The sequence below is a fragment of the Neltuma alba genome, unplaced genomic scaffold, assembly GCF_004799145.2.
Source record: "Neltuma alba isolate B1F8T4 unplaced genomic scaffold, ASM479914v2 tig00003144_pilon, whole genome shotgun sequence".
Lineage (NCBI taxonomy): Eukaryota > Viridiplantae > Streptophyta > Magnoliopsida > Fabales > Fabaceae > Neltuma > Neltuma alba.
The window spans coordinates 40,956-58,715 of NW_021633158.1; the positions used below are offsets into that span (position 1 = coordinate 40,956).

The 17,760-nt window shown below is 31.3% G+C and overlaps 1 protein-coding gene across 1 annotated transcript; it reads left to right on the forward strand.

Moving 5' to 3' along the window:
- Positions 1 to 4,132: 4,132 nt before the first annotated feature.
- Positions 4,133 to 4,783, forward strand: LOC114740416 (non-specific lipid-transfer protein 2-like). Its single transcript, XM_028928557.1, has one exon. The coding sequence runs from the start codon at positions 4,261 to 4,263 to the stop codon at positions 4,558 to 4,560; it is 300 nt and encodes a 99-aa protein (XP_028784390.1). The 5' UTR covers positions 4,133 to 4,260; the 3' UTR covers positions 4,561 to 4,783.
- The last annotated feature ends 12,977 nt before the right edge of the window (positions 4,784 to 17,760 follow it).

The window sequence follows — 17,760 nt, forward strand, 5'->3', positions numbered from 1 at the left end:
GAAACTAGATGATAGAACGAGCAATTATTTTTGCTCCATTATCATTGCTCTATTCAGCCCAGGAAATTGTTTTTTTTTTTTTTGCGTACTTGGATCAGTTTTAGTTCCATGCTCTTTTCAATTTCTGTTTTTGCCATAAATTGTTTACTTTTGTAATTGAAATTGACTTAAGGCCCTATATTTTATGTTTTTCTAAATTATTGAATGTTAATTAATTCATATGTTGTTATTAAAATTGCCTTACTGCTAGTTTGCTGCTTAATACTTTATTTGAAATCAAATAGAGAGTATAAAGCCTGGGAAATGCTAAGTTATAAGCCCCAAACTTTTCCAAATGGAATTGTACATTAGTAATAGTAGAATATTTTTTAAACTGAAATCAAAGTAAACTTTTGTTGAATTACTAGTTGTTAACAACTAGAATTACTAGTTGTTAACAAGTAGAATTAAAGAGTGATAAATGTGATCAATTGTGCTTCATGCATTAACTTCCTATTTTTGTTTAATTCTCACAATATCTTTGAGTCGTTGATCATATTTTTCTCTAAATGATTCATCTTAGTTGGGGACCATGGACAAGGAATGGATGTCCACCAATCGTCTATCAAAGGAATATTGGGATGGGGTAGAAGATTTTATTAAGTTTGAGGTTGAGTACGCAGATGATCACAGTATGATTATTTGCCCTTGTCTTAAGTGTTACCTTTTGAAGTGGGTTTCGCTATCCGTTTGTGAGAGCTACTTAATTATCAATGGAATTGATCAAAGTTATAAGTGTTGAACAAAGCACAGAGAGAGAAGAGATGTGAGTAATAGTAGTCGAGGGCATAATGAAAGCTGTGGATCATCTAATTTTGACACAAGTACATATGAAGCTGACTGTCTTGAGGATATGGCCAATGCGATTGAACACGAACTTGAGGATTGTCTAGAAATGTTTGACAGATTGAAGTGTGATACTAAGACAACTTTATATGAAGGTTGTATTGACTTTAAAAAGTTGTCTGCAGTTTTGAAACTATATAATTTGAAGGCAATAAATAGGTGGAGCAACACAAACTTCACAGAATTGCTTTCGCTTGTTAAAGAAATGCTACCGAAAGAAAATGAGCTTCCAAGCAAAACATATGATGCAAAGCAAGTGTTATGCTCTATAGGCCTCAACTATGAGAAGATACATGCTTGTCTCGACGATTGCATTTTGTTTATGAAGAAATATAAGTCACTAACCGAGTATCCTAAGTAATGCGTCACGCTACCAAAAGAATAGGAAGAGCCCAAAGAAGGCATTATAATATTTTTCCCATTATACTAAGATTCAGACGCTTGTATAATAATGTAGAAAATGTGAGAAATTTAAGGATGTGTTTGGTTGGAGGGGAGGGTAGGGGAGGGGAGGGGAGGGAAAATGAGCCCCTCCCCTCATTTGGTTGACAATTTTGGAGGGGAGGAGAGCCAAAATCTCCCCTCCCCTTCCCTCCCCTCCCCATCCCCTATTTTGGTTCCTTCCAAATTGGGGTTTTTTGAAGGGATGCCAAACATCCTGACTAATTTACTTTAATTGGTTTTATAATATTCCATCAAATGCCCCTTTATAAAAAATAAAGTTATTCTTCCATATTTTTTAATATTTTTCTTTCGCTGCTCTCTTTTCTTCTCCTACCTTCACCACCGACTTGTGTGTGGTCCAGAAATAATGCAACATTATGTATAATTTACTAATTTTTTATCAATTAATTTGTTCTAAATTAAATCCATGTGCTTTCTTCAACTTTTCGGGCCAAGCATTGGCCCAAAAGAATAAAATGCCATCCCAGTGATATTATCTGATAATATATTTTTAAGCTCTTAATCAAATAATTATACATAAATTTATTTATTTTGAAAAAAATACAACGAAAAAAAATCTGTGCTGCCTAAAGTTGCGCCATAATAGAAGGGAGGCTGAAGTTAGAAACAATGAAAAGTGCATAGGCTGCTCAGTAGAGACAAAGTATTTTAAATATAAATTGATCTGAGTCTCATATATAATTGGTTTATAGTATATGTTTCAAGTTTCAATTTAATCTTATTTTTAGTTTTGAAATGTTAACATTGTTAGTTTAATTTGATAGCTAACTCTATGTCGGCCAAAAAACAAAGAGCCGACTCTATAATTACATGCTTACGAGCTATGTTCTAAATTTTAATTATTTAATATAATTATTTTTTATTTTTAAATTTAAGCATATTTTGTCAGTATTTAAAGATAAAATTATTATTTAAATTTTTTAACTCAATGCTTTGTATCAAATTAGATTAATCGTGTTAAAGATAAAATGACTGAAAATATTATAAAAAAATAAACTAAATTTTGATGTAAATTTAAGGAACCATGTATAGCCAAGTGGCCTGACATGTTACACAACAAAAGGTCTCTGACTTTGAAAATTTTGTTATAACTTGTGGTCAAAGATTGACCAGCGCTTCTTCCATAAGAAAATAGAGAAAATTATCGATAAGTTCTAGGTGAAAAAAAATGAAATACGTGTAGGTCTCTTGAATTTCATTTAATATTAACACGTTTTAATGAAATTAATATTTACAAAATTTGATTCGTAAAAGACGTAGCTGAACTTATAAATAGGAAAATAATTTAACGTGTGAATATTAAATTATTGAATGTGATCCGTAAATAATGCAACTCAATTTGTAAATATGACAGTCTGACTTGTAAATATTAAATATCTTGAGACATATTAATTTTAAATGAAATTGAGAGGATATATTTATATTTAATTTCTTAGTTTAGATTAGGATTTTTTTTAAAAGAATATTAACTTTAAGACTTTTGGGTTAAAAATATAATGAAAAAAAGTGGATTTGCGTCCTTACGTGTAAAGGATAGAGTGGTTGAGAAAAGTAAAAATCTAATCGAGCAAAAAGCAAGGTAGAAAAAGAATGAGATCTGTTGAGTTAAAGCGCATCTTAACACAATGAAATATTTTCTCCTGTGTATATAGCATACTTTAAAATATTTTGTAATGCATCTAATATCTTAAAATATTTTATGTGTGTGTTCAACATTTTTTGTTTTCTGATCTTGGTATTGGATACACCGGAAAATATTTTAAGGTGTTAGACTTACTTGAAAAATACTCTAGGGTGCGGGATACATAAAAAAATATTTTAAGGTACTGAACACACTTGTAAAGATACTTTATAGTGTTATAGTGTTGAATGCATAAAATAATACTTTAAGGTGTCAGATGTACTTAAAAAAGATATTCCGTGGTGTCTCAAAATAATTTAGGATGCTCATTGCACGCCTGTGTTAATCATTATCTCCCTTTAACCATGAGACAAATATCTGGCTGAGAAACAAAAAAGACAAACATTTCAAAGCAATAAGTAATTATCATTCTATTTCTCAATACATAAAGAAGACAAGGGAGCCTTAGCCCGTAGACTCTTCAATTTATAGAAATTAATTGCCATATAATATTTGATCAAATATATTATTATTGGTGACACTATAGGCAACTTTTATTTACCTCACTAGAATCAAGAAAAAATAATTAAATTATGAAAATAATTTGAAATTGAAAGAAAAGCAAATAAGGTTACCCCGTATTTAAAAGCATAATTTTAAAAAAAAATAACAGTTGAAATAACAGTAATTTTATAAAAATATAATTAAATATGACACCATCAATTTGTTGAAGAAAATGATCATATATAACCAGAGATTGTGTGTGTGTGTGTGTGTGTGTGTGATGGAAACCTAATAATTCTTTTGCCACTTTGGCATACAGTGAACTGGCCGATGAAAAGTTTAGAGTAATGGCCACTAATCAAAGACATTATAACCTACTAACATGAAAATTTTCAGTGAATATTACGAGTTTAATTATACTTATAATTCTAAATTATCTTGGCAAAAAACATATAATTTCAAATTATGTGCCCTCCAAATTAGAAAAAAAAGACAAAAAGAAGAAGAATGACCAGTAGCATTAGCCACGATAATGGATCACTCTTTTCCCCCTTCAATTATTGCACACTCTTCTCAATTGTGGGACCTCTTGGCTTTATTGCAACCAACCAGCGTCCTCATCTGCAAGCACCAAGCCAAACCCCTCGTCCTTTCTCTTTCTATGTAAACTGCCACCGATCACTCCGATCTTCTCACTTCATCAATACACAAAACAAACAAAGAAAAGAAAAACTGTACGTCAGAGTCCCGGAGAAAGGTAGATAGGTAATTAAGTTGCAGAAGTAATGGCGATGAAGAAGAAGATGGGCGCGATCAGCCTGATGGTGATGCTGGCGCTGATCCTCGCCGCGGCGGAGCGGCCACACATGGCTGAGGCGGTGACTTGCAGTCCGGCTGCTCTGAGTCCCTGCATCGGAGCAATAACGTCTTCCTCTCCGCCGTCGAGCCAGTGCTGCCAGAAGCTGAAGGAGCAGAAGCCATGTCTGTGTGGGTACCTCAAGAACCCTAGTCTGAGGCAGTATGTTAACTCTCCTGGCGCCAAGAAGGTTGCTTCTACTTGTGGAGTTCCCACCCCTTCTTGTTGAATATTGAATGAAAAATAGTTTATAGTGAGTATGATCAATATCGATCAATTAATTAATTAGTATAATAGCATATAAGTGTTTAAGGAATAATTTCAGAAAAATATATTACCCTCTTGGGGAATCATGCTGTCTTCAAGATTCTACTTGGTTATATAGCTTGATCAATGATTATGCCCAACCGTTAACCTTTTGGTTGATGGAATAATAATGGTTATACTGTCTATGAACGGTTGATTCTGTACTTTTTTTCGCCCTTGTTGAGCAGGTAATATAATAATTCGAAAACACAATGGAAAACACGGATCGACGACATTTAATTTTATCTTTCTTCAACAAATCCGGTTGATTAAGGATACAAAAATTTTTTTTTTCATACTGTGAAAAGATTTTGGCAGATAATTAAGTAGCATAACTAAGATTTTCTATGCAACTATGTTTCAATAAGATCTGTCAATTGTCTATGGATAAACTTCCTAGGCTCATCAATGATATTGTTAAATGGATGGTCACTATCACATCCTCGAGTAATTAAGCATATTACTAGCCTCTATACAATCAGAATAAATTCCAACAACAAGTACTATATCTAGTTGCCAAAATTAAGGGGATTAAAAAACATTAGTTGCATCTAATTTTTTTCCCCATATCTTCAAGATTTTGTGGATAATTTAAAGTTTAAAGCATTACATGCAAGGAAAAATTAGTCAAAAGTTACTAAGCAGAAAAGTAATGGTATAAAAGTATTTTTTCCCCCCAAAATAGTATAAAAATACTTGACGACCGTGATTTTTGAGTGGATATAACTCATTTTTAGCAGACGCAATTATTCTTCAATTGTGTGCCATATATCTTCCACTAATGTGATCTTCTATTCCACACACAATTAAAGATGGGTTGTATATAATTGAAGAAAAATTGCACTCACTTAAAATAGACCGCACTTGCCTCATTAAACAAATTATAAATACCTGTGCATAATTAATTTCTGAATCATGAACTTTTGGCTAAATTTTTTATATATATTAAGTTTGACCAACAATATTATATGCTAATTAATTTAAATATGTTGAAAAATATTGGGATTTCTTATCTCTTATATTGAGAAATGAAAGGAGGTGAATCTCAAAAAAACTTGAAATAATTAAGTTCTGAATCAGGTTTCGTAATTATAAATAATTTTTAACAACCATGAACTTACGAATAACAATAAATTTTTGTAATATATAACAGGGAGCAGTGTAATTTAAGAATAAATTATATTTTTTAATAGTAGTAACTTATGATTAATGCAACTTATTATACATTATATATATTACTGAGATTGTTTGTATAACTGTAAGTGTACAAATATAAAGTCGATAATATATAAGACAATTACTCAACTTAAATATTTTAAAAGACCACATTATTTTTTCTTTGATTTATTAATCGACAATGAAAATCAATAAAAATGAAGACTGGAATTCGACCCTTTATTCATCAACCTTCATACTTTTCAGTCTTCAACTTTGGCATCGCTTGTTGGTCAAAAGATGTGAAAAAAAGTCAAAAACGTTAGCCTTGCTTCTATTGTGGCGCAACTTGAGGCGGAATAATTTATTTTTATGGAGTTTTTATTTAAAAAATGAACTAAAAATATGTATAATTTCTTTAGTTAAAAGTTTAGAAAATAAAATATGTTCTTACAAATTAACATATAATATGCCATATCCAATAGTGACAAGGGAGCATCAATGAATTTGTAGCATAGTAAATGAAAGGGCGCGAATGCGATGCTACATGTGATATAAAATTGTTAGTATCTACGCCTCCTTTAATCATAAGAAATTTTCATAAATTTAATGTGATGCTTGTGACTCATCGCATCTAACTAATTAATCATTATATAATATAATTTTTTAAAGACAATTTACCATTTATAAATTGTAAAGAACATTGTATTTCTGAAGATGGAGTAGTAAAAATTTAAAATAAAAAACATGAGACAACAGAATATGAATGTGGTGTTAGAAAAAAGAAACCACCCCAACTATACTCAAATCACAGCCCAATATTAGGAGACTCAGATACACCACACTAGGGCTACGTGTATAGTGTTTCTCACTTTGGTTTTATGCACCTGTATAGCACGTGACACATATACTGCTCTGTCCTTAAATACCACACTGTATAAACTCCATTCTGTCAAGAATATTCAATATACAGTTATTCTATCTTGCATCATTCTCCATATTCTTTTATGTGGACCTTCTAAGCAGAAATAATAGCTGAACCTAGAGACAAGATAACGTACGGCAGCGAACATTATGGGTTTCATACAATTACTAATAATATATTGAAAAATATATTGATAATTATTTTCTTTCCTCTTACCACAAGAGAATACAAAAATTAAATAATATATATTTTTGGTGAAAAAGAACACTCACCCCCCACATGCCCACATATATTTTTCATTGTCAAGGAATACATAGTTGAGTGTTCCAATTTATTATGATTTATTCTAAGGTATTAAAAACCGGACCAGACCAACCCACCGGTTCAAACTAAAAACAATTGAACTGGCCAAGAAACCGGTCCAGTTAAACATAAGAACCGGGGTTAATATAACCTGGTATGACCCATATTAGATCGGTATGACTCAGAGCCGACCCATGTAACCCGAAGGGTCATTGGGACAACCGGGTTTTTTTAAAAAAACATTTTGCTTGTTTTAAAATGATGTCGTTTTGCTTTTTTCTTTTTTGCTTTTTTTTTAATTGAAATTTGCTTTTGACTTTTTCAATTAAACGTTTAAAAAAAAATTTCCCCTTTCCTTTAGACTTCTCCTTCACTTCGCTCACTCCTGCTTCATGCTCTGTTTCTTTCCTTCCCTGGCGATTTTCTTTCTCGCGTTCTCTCTTGTAGAAATCGGTTTCACCTAGCTCATCTTTCTTGTTTATCATTTTCTAGTTGCCATTATTTCTGTGGTTGTTCTTCACGTTGAGTGACTATTCACTTTAGAGTTCAGTGTGACTCCGTTCACGGTGAGGGAGTCGACACCATTTAGACTTCAACAGCCTTCTGATTTTGACTGTCGTTCACATTCTTCCATCTCACTAGTTTGGTTTTTTTTTTCATTTTTCAAATTGGAGTTTCAGATTTCTTGTTCTTTCTTGCAATGGGGATCAAAAAAATTAATTCCTAAAAGATTTTGCTTTTGATTTGGGTTTAAGATTTTTGTTAAATGGACTTCATCAAAGTGTATGCTGATTTCATGCCTTAGAATTCTTGCTTTGAGCCTTCGATTTCGATTATGTTAGTGACTTTGTTTTAGTGTTTTATTAATTTGTTGTTTTTGTTAGATTGTTTGTGTTGAGATTATTGATCATGGATGATACAAATACTAAAGGAAATGAGAATCCGAACCCCATTTTTGGTTCTATCAATAATCTCAAAAAAGAGAACCGAACCCCACTACTGGTTCTACCAATAATCCGAATAACACTGCACCCTCATATAGACCCAGTAAAATTTATCCTACATGGGCATATGTTTCCTTTGAGAAAGAGGGGTAAGTAAATGCCTTTACCTATCTTTTTTTATGCATTAAGTTATAGAGGAAGTAGGATAAATAGGATGAAACAACATCTAGCTAGTGTTTCTGGTCAAGTTTGTTCTTGTAAAAAAGTTCCTCATGATATACGTGCCAAAATGAAAGAATCTTTGGTAGGAGATCAAAGAAAAAACCTATTAAGCATGTAGAAGATGACACTAAAGTTAGGGAAACTGAGGCACTAATTGATTCACCTCCACTTAGAACAGGCACTGAGAGTAGTGGCAACAAGAGGAAAGCTCTTGAGACCGGGAGGGTTGATAATTATTTTGCTACTAGGACAACTTCTGGTTCCCAACCAAGCCTTAAGAGTGTATTGTTAACTAAAGAAGCAGAATATAATGCCAAGATGGTTATTGCTCAATGGGCTATTGTTCATTACATTCCATTTAATGCATTGGATTGTCCTCTTTTTCAAAAAGTTATTGATGCTATTACTACTATTGGGCCTGGGTTTAAAGCCCCTAATGCTTATGATTTTAGAGTTAACTTGTTGAAAGATTGAAAAAAGGAATGTCAGTTATTGATTAAGAGTCATCAAGTAAAATAGAAAGAAAATGGTTGGACTGATATTAAACAAAGAACTTTGATTAATTTCTTAGTCTAATCCATACATGGTATGGTATTTTTGAAATCAATTGATACTTCAAATGTAGTTAAGGATGCCAAAACTTTATTCTTATTATTTTCTGAAGTTATTGAGTAGGTTGGTCCTGAAAATCTAGTTTATGTGGTGACTGACTGAAGTTATGTAGCATGTGGCAAATTGATTAAAGAGAAATATAAAACTATTTATTGGTCACTTTGTGTAGCTCATTGCTTGAATCTTGTTTTGAGAGATATTGCTTCTATACCTCATGTGTCAAACCTTGCAACAAAGGCATCTAAAATCACTATATTTGCATATAATCATATAATCTTCTTGTCATGGCTAAGGAAAAGATTTGGTTGGAAGGAAATTGTCCGTCCTGGTGCAACAAGATTTGCAACTATATTCATTACCTTACATAGCATATATTTGCACAAACATGATTTACAAGCTTTGGCTATTGATAAGTATTTTGTGGATCACAAATTAGCAAGAACTGAAGCTGGAAGAACTTTTAGTGTAATTGTATTAGATAATCAGTTATGGAATGAATGTTATCAAGTACTGAAGATTGTGTTTCTGCTTATGAGACTTCCGAGCATTGTTGATTAAGATGAAAAGCCTTCAACGCCTTATGTCTATAAAGGGACGCAAAGGGCTAAAAATAGAACCAATGACATCTTTAAGACGAATAAGGAGCTATACAAGCCTTACACTAAACTTATTCAAGCTCGATGGGACAAGCATTTGAAAAAAGAAGTTCATGCAACAGCTTATATGTTAGATCTTGCATTTTTGTATAATCCAATTTTCATAAAAAAAGAACAGATTGTAAAAACATTTTATTGATGTCTTTGGGTCATTCTCAAATGAAAATCTTGATTTTTGTACAATGATGTAGCAAGTGTATATTTATCGTGATCGTAAAGATTCTTTTGATAGAGTTTTATGTGAAAAAGAAGCTCAAAAACTAGATCCTCGTAAGTTTATTTAATATCATATTTAACAGCACATGTTAGTATATATTTAATATCAAATACATGAATAGAGCTAAATATCTTTTATTCTATTATGCAAATCAGTGGTGGTCATTTCATGGAAGTTTAATTCTAGAATTGCAACAAGTTGCAATATGTATTCTTAGCCAAACATCTTCTTTCAGTTGCAAGAGGAATTGGAGCTTATTTGAGCGTATTCATAACAAAAGAAGAAATAGATTAGAACATGAAAGGCTAAATGATATGGTTTTTAGAAACTACAATTTGATATTAAAAGATAGGTAATATTAAAAATTATGACATATGAGTGCTTTTATTGAATACTGCTTATTTGCTTTTATTGAATATAGAATTCATTAATGTTGATTTTCTTACATTTTGTCATTAAAGGAATATATTAAACAAGAAAAAGACAAGTTATGATCCTATTGATTATGAATCAATTGATAAAGTTCAGTTTTGGGTGGTTGAAGATGCAACTCTTGAATTTGATAATCTAAATGTAATAAATTTTGAAAGAGTTGCCAAACAATGAAGACATTGCAACTAAATCAACTTTTGGGGTTGAGAGGCACAATGAAGGATTGTAATGATCTCTTCCATTACAATTACATTTTTATACAAAAGTATATATATATTTTTTTTCATATGACTATTAACAATTCAATTATTGTCATGCATAGGTGATGAAGATATGCACATTCTTTAGCCTCCATTTTTGAATGATGATGATATTACTCCAAGTGCTTTTGCTGGTTCTTCTATAGCTTCTCCTCCTCCTCGTAGTGTCTCAATGCCTATAGATCTAAATGAAGTTAATGATAACTTTGGTGTTAATAATTATTAGTTGGTTTAGTGATTAAATCATTATAGGTACCAATATTTTGTTAATCATATATCTATTTTGATAGTTTTCTAGGATGAATACTTAGTATTTTGGTGACATGGGATGGTACTATGACAATGTGATGTTATTTTGTTATGTGAAAAAGGTTAGAACTTGGAAATACATTGTAAATATATGATTATTTTGCTAGGAATTCAAGGTATTAAATTGATATTGAATTTTTTGGATGGTATGATAAGAATTTAAATTATTTTTTAATTTTTTTTATTCCTCACTGGTCTGACCCTCAGGTGAACTCCAAGCTGACCCACTAACACTTGACCCATTACCTTAACTAGTTCAGTTATCAATCCGGTTTTCAATACCTTGATTTATTCACATGACTCTATTCCTTTAAATTAATTAAAGGGCACAACACAATTACTTGACATTTATTGGTTGTAATCTCTTACGAAAAATATTATCAAAACTCAATAAATTATTATGAACAATAATATAAACTACTCAAAATCTCAATAATAATATGCAATAAGGCACAAAAGTAGAAAACTGGTGATTTATACACTTAATCCCTTTGCTCTAAATACTCCACCTTTAGCCTCTTTATTCATTAAGGACTCTATATACTAACACATTAAACCAAACAATATCAAATCAAAGACAAACAAAAGAAGCATAAATCTAAAAAAAAACATGGAGAAAAATTTGGGTTGAGATAACATACCAAGAGGCATGTAATACGAATATTCTAAAGCTAAAGAAGCATTTATCCAGCTAAAGGCCCAACAAGCCTTCTAACATGTTTAAGGAAGTTATAGCTTAATAATTCTTACATGAAGGAGGACATAGATCAATCTTTAGATGATGACATATACAAAGCTTGACGTGATATATGATAGGCTACCTCTAAAGTCACCATGGCATGTGAGTCATTGGTGTGTGTGCACATGGATGCTAAGAAAAATAAGAACATGTCTAAGAGCCCAAACAAAGCACTTGAACCCGATCCCATATTATTGAAGATCTAACACAATCATATGTGTATGAAGGACTTTATTGGAGTTATAATCTTTTAAATTGGGGCCTCAAATGCATTGTGTGATGGACTATGGGAGATCCAAAACATGATTTATCCATATTCAAGTCCAAACGAATATCTTAAAAACCCATACATGCTTTAGCAAATCAATAACTTTTATGAAGATCTATTTGGAAAGTCTAAGAAGATTCAAGAAGCATCAAGAGTGGTCTTATATGTCATTGATTAGAATTCTATTTGTTTTAATTGGTTTCTTATTTTATACAGTAGTTTCTTATTTTGTATTAATTGCTTATTGAAGGCAAAGACTTACCTATTTCATTAATTAGTAGAGTCAAATAATATTCTTCTCATTAATGATGAGATACTCTTGGGTAGTGAATGATCTAGATTATTTTATCTTGACTAGTAAGTTAAAATATTCTAAAAAGTCTTTTGATTTTCATAATTTTATTGTATTTTTGCATATATTTTTTATGCATTTTACTTAGTTAGTATTTTAGACTCTAATCACTTATAATGGGCTTTTAGAGCTTACGTTATTAATCAGAGTTTTCATATTAGGGTTTTCATAGTCTTAGTTTATAAATAATTCTATATGTACTCTGTATAGGAGAGAAAATTTGAATGATTAATAACATGGAGAATTTTATTTCTCTTTATATTAGTCTTGCTTGCATCCTTGTGTTTTGTGAGAATACTCATTGCTTGTATTAATCTAAAGCTTGAGAGTTAATTGGATTTGTTAATTTGATTGCTATTTGTAAGACCAAGTTGGCGCTTACTTCTACTATTTTAAGATTATATCAAATTGTGGAGTTAGTCGAGTTGATTCATTTCTATAGGTGATGCAGTATAGTTCATGATAACGCATAATCATGACTATTGGCAGGGGAATTAGCCATCTTGTTAACTATCATGAATTGAATTATTTTAACTCACTGTGATTTGCTATAATCATAAGATTGCAATGAGAAGTCCAACAAGTTTATGGATAATTTATTAAATTAAGTTCTCAATTTTCCTATTTAAAGGTGAGCTAGGAAGGTAAAAGCAATTTCTAGGTGGATATACTGCATTAATATTGTTGAACCTTCTTTCATTCAATCTTTCTGCTTCTTCAATGTTTGTTATTCTAAATACCAGAAACTCCAAAGTAAATCAAGTATTGTTAACTTGATAGTTTGTCGCTGATGATAGGAATTGTTAGGAACTTTAAGTTCTCATAGGCTCCTCATAGACTCTATCTAGGCTAGATTCCACTTTTTACTACATTTGGCTTAGTTAATTTTTGATAAGCAAAATGACATGCTTTACAAGAACTAAGTTTATATTCTTCTCAATACAAATATTTAATTATAAGTATCAAACTCCTCAATCACCTTGTCTCTATTCTCAAAAATATTTTTACAAACAATAGGAGTTCATCAAAACATGAAACATAGACTTCCTTATCAATTAAAAATGACTTTGTATGCATGGTTTAACTATAGTAACTCACTGTTTATTGGGAGATTTTGGAAGGGAGGTAGAGGGAGGGGATGAGAAACTATGTTTGGTTTGGAAAAATAAAGGGGAGTGGAGGGAAAAAAAATTTGTCTTTTAATGCTCCCCTTCAAATTTGGGGTTATTTGGAGGTGAGAGAAATATTATGTTTCGTCCTGACTAAATTACCCATGTTAATTTTTTAAATATTTCAAGTTTATCCTTTTCAGTAAAAAAAACCATTTTTTTAACTCTTCCAACCACTATTCTTCTGTCCATCGTTATCTTGCTTGGCTTTACTCTATTGGCCATCATCACCTACTCTGTATTACCACTGCCAATTGCTTCTACAGCTGCCCACACCTTTACTCACGTGAGTTTCAGAGTTCTTGGTCATTAAAAGCCATTTACTTACCTATAATACTGAGTATGAGGGAGTATATATGTCTATGCGATATCCTTTTGTCCTTAGGTGGATATTTTCCATAAAGTCTGTCGATCCTAGTCTCCTAGAGTATATGATGTCTTCTTTTTTTTGGTGCTAGTTTTGTCTTCTCCCCAAATTATTGACTTTCAAGAAAGCAATCCAAGTTATCAGTAACTACAGGTGCTGATAAATAAGAAACAATGTCAGTGTCACATAGCAAGCACTATTTCCAATTTTAAATAAAACTTAAAATGGGGTACCTTGAATAGGTCAATAACAACCGAAACTTATGTAGCATTCTATATAATAATTCTCTTTTTCTTTGCATACTTTATTTTTTAGATTAATGCTTAGATTAATCTCCTCCTATCTTTTCCTTTTGTTAGATCCTCCACTTTATTCATCTAATTAGTATTATTAGTATTTTTGATTCATTTATTATGTATGAGGCTATTCTTTATTGGTTTACATGAGTTGAAGTTGCTGAGATCCATTGGAATTAGGGGCGAGCAAAGTCAAACTGAAACCAAATCCGAAACGAGCCACACTCAATTCGATTTTTTTAGTTTGGTTATTTTAATTATTTGGTTTTTTGTTTGTTTGTTTGGTTATTTTGGTGTTCGGTGTTCAGTTCGGTGTCCATAAAAAATTTTTAGTTATAACTAAAAAACTAAAATAATAATAACAAAATAAAAAATAGTGCCTCTACTAATTTCTTATATATAGTGTGTGTATATATATGATATACTCAATATTTTTTAATTTTCTAGCCCACTAGCTTAGGCCCGATAAAATAACTAATACCAACAATATGGAAAGTCCAAGTCCAACACGTGATACTCACTTGAATCTTTGATTAATGCTTAAAATTTTTTTTTAAAAAAAAACATTGTATTTTAAGTTACAAATTCAAAATATGTTCATCTTCAACCCTCATTCTGTCATGTTTGTGCCTTAGCCCTCTCCTCGTGCTAACTCACTTGAATCGTCACCGTCCTTAGTCTCTCAGACTCTCACCCACACATCTTTATAGTTTTGTTCAACCTTTATAGTTCTGTTGAGCCTCCATTGTTTTGTTCAATGTTCACTATTCACTATCCTGTTGAGCCTTCACTCGTGTCTTGTGCTACTGTACTGCCTCTTCCAAACTCTTCACTCTTCAATAGCTTAACTATTAAGCTTTTTCAAAATCCAATGTCATCTTCAACTCATCTAAGTCCAACATAATTTTCAACCATCTCCACTCTCTAGTTACTTCATTGTTTTAGTAAATAATTTTATCAATTTAAAACTTTTAACTAAATTTTCTTCTGATTAAAACATTGTGTGAAGTTTCTTCTAATAAATATTTGATAATGTATTGTCAAGATGAAACCATGGCTAACCAAACAACTGGAGCTAGAGAAGGCAGCATGAGTAGCGGTACTGAAAGAACTCAAACTTCAACTACTAAGAATAATAAGCCTTTAACAACTAGGGCAGGAAAAAGAAAATCCATGAAGCTAAGATCCAAAGTTTAGGAACACTTTACTAGGTTTATGGATGATGAAGGCAATATTAGAGGTAAGTGTAATTATTGTGGAAGTATTATTAAATGTGATCCAAAGGCAAATGGAATCACTGCACTTAACAACCACATAAACACCTGTAAATTGAGGCCTTCTCTTGAACAATTTGCACAATCGCACTTAAATTTTAATATAGAAGATGATAAAATGGGTCTGGTTAGTTAGAAATTTGATCAAGAAGCTGTTAGAAAAGCTTTAGCATGTATACTAATCACTAATGAATTACCCTTCAAGTTTGTTGAAGGGGCTGGTTTTAAGCAATTTATACATTGTGCTCAACCTAAATTTAAAATTCCATCTAGATGGACAATAGCTCATGATTATTTTGGAATTTACATTGATGAAAAGGTTAAGTTTAAAGACTATTTGGGTAGTTAAAAAACAAAGATTTTGCCTCACTACTGACACTTGGACTTCCATTCAAAGAATAAATTACATGTGTATTACTGCACATTTTACTGATGATACATGGACTTTGAATAAAAAAAATCTCGAATTTGATTCCTATTTCTAGCCATAAAAGGAGTGATATTGGCATGGAAATTGAAAAATGTATACTTGAATGGGGCATTGAAAGAGTATTGACAATCACAATAGATAACACTGGCTCTAATGATGTGGCATGTAAATATTTGGAAGAGAAAATTATAAATTAGGGCTATTCAATTACGAAATATCAGTTTTTGCATATAAGATACGTTGCACACATACTCAATTTAATTGTTACTGAAGGATTGAAAGAAATTATTTGATATTAAAGATTGCTCAAAAATTTGAAGCCACCTTTAAAAGGTATGAACTTAAAGATCCTTATTTTTAGTTTGATCCTGGTGTTAGAGAGGAGGTGCCTCAAACTGAAGATTGGAAGAATATTAGAAGGTTAACCATCATATTGAATCATTATTATGATCTTACTTTGCATATTTTTGGCTCTCTTTTTGTGACATCTAATTGTTTTTTCTGTGAAATTTGCAAGCTATATTGTATCTTGGATGAGTGGAGAAAAAGTGATGTCATAGAGTTAGCAAATATAACAAGTAAAATGAAAGAGAAATATGATAAGTATTGAGGAGATCCTATGAAGATGAACAAATTTTTGTATGTTGCTGCTATTCTTGATCCCCGATATAAATTAGATTGAGTGCAATTTGCTCTATCCAAAATGTATACAAATTTAGTTGGTAAAAAATTAGGGATTTATATTAAAGAAGTCTTAATTTCTTTGTATAATGAATACAATTAAGGTGTTTCTCCCCTAACACAACCTGAAAGGGAACCGGTGTATGACACACAAGTAGACTTTCAGGATGATGATGATCCTACTTTAAAAGTTAGAAATTTGCTTGATACAAAGGAGCAATTATTCATGGATGAGTGTCTTGGAGAGAAAACTAGTAGAACAGAGGTTGATAGATATCTAAATGAAGAAATGGAGCTCAAAAAAAGATAATTTTGATATTTTAGGATTTTGATGTTTTAGGTTGTGGAAGCTAAATAGTCCCAAATTCCCTATTCTTTCTCTAATAGCAAGAGATGTCTTGGCTATACCAATTTTCACGGTTGCCTCAGAGTCCACAGTCAGCACTGGAGGACGAGTTCTAGATTCATTTAGAAGCTCTTTAACTCCTAAAGTTGTGCAATCTCTTATTTGTACCTAAGATTGGCTTAAGCAATCAATACAATATCTTGTAGAAGAAGGAGATGATGACATACAGAAGATAGAGCTCGATAATATTTTACTTATATTTCACAAATCATAACTTTGTAAGAATAATACTATATTTATTGTGACATATGAAGTTAAGTCTAATCTTGCTATTTTAATTGCAAGATTTGCAAAAAAAATTACATTGAAGGCAACTGTTGATATCTTGTAGACACAATATGAAACAAATTGTAAGATTTGCAAGTAATTTTTTTAATCATTTTTTATCATTATTGATTATGTTTTTTTTTTTTGTTCGTGATTGATTTTTTCTTGCTTTAATTGTAGTTGACATTCAGGGAGCAAGGCATATTATTTTGTTTTTTGAACTTAATTATGCTTTTCTTAATCAAGTAATATTAAATATAATTATTTAGTTTGTATTCTGATCAATGGACTTATTATAGTTACTTTTTCCCATTGACATATCAATATATATACCAGTCTCTTTGGTCTTTTTCCTTTGTGGCTTGTCTTCTCTCTTTATATATACAACTTCTGCCTCTACATATATATATATATATATATATATCTGTGTGTGTAAGAATCCCTTTGTTTCATCTAGTGGGGTTTGTCTCAATGAAACGTAGAAACAAAGTTTAAAATAGAAGAAGTAAGCACTAAGTGGGAGGCCCCATGAGTTCTATCCTCTTTTAACAACTAAGACATGTAGATATATTGGTTAAAATATCTATACTTTTATTTTATTGCATGTTTGGATGTAGTTGACATAGCTTCTAAATTTGTTTCTTAGAAAGTATTTTAGTGGGAGGTTGTTGAAGAATGAAGAGCTTCTTTGGTTTGTAAGTGGCTCAACAAATGCCAAGGTAATTTATGGAGTCATATTTATATTATAGCCTAGATAAAGGTTCCTTTCCTATTGCTATAAAAAAAATGTTGCAGGAAAACTATATCCATATATCTATTGACTTTGCATAGATTATGTT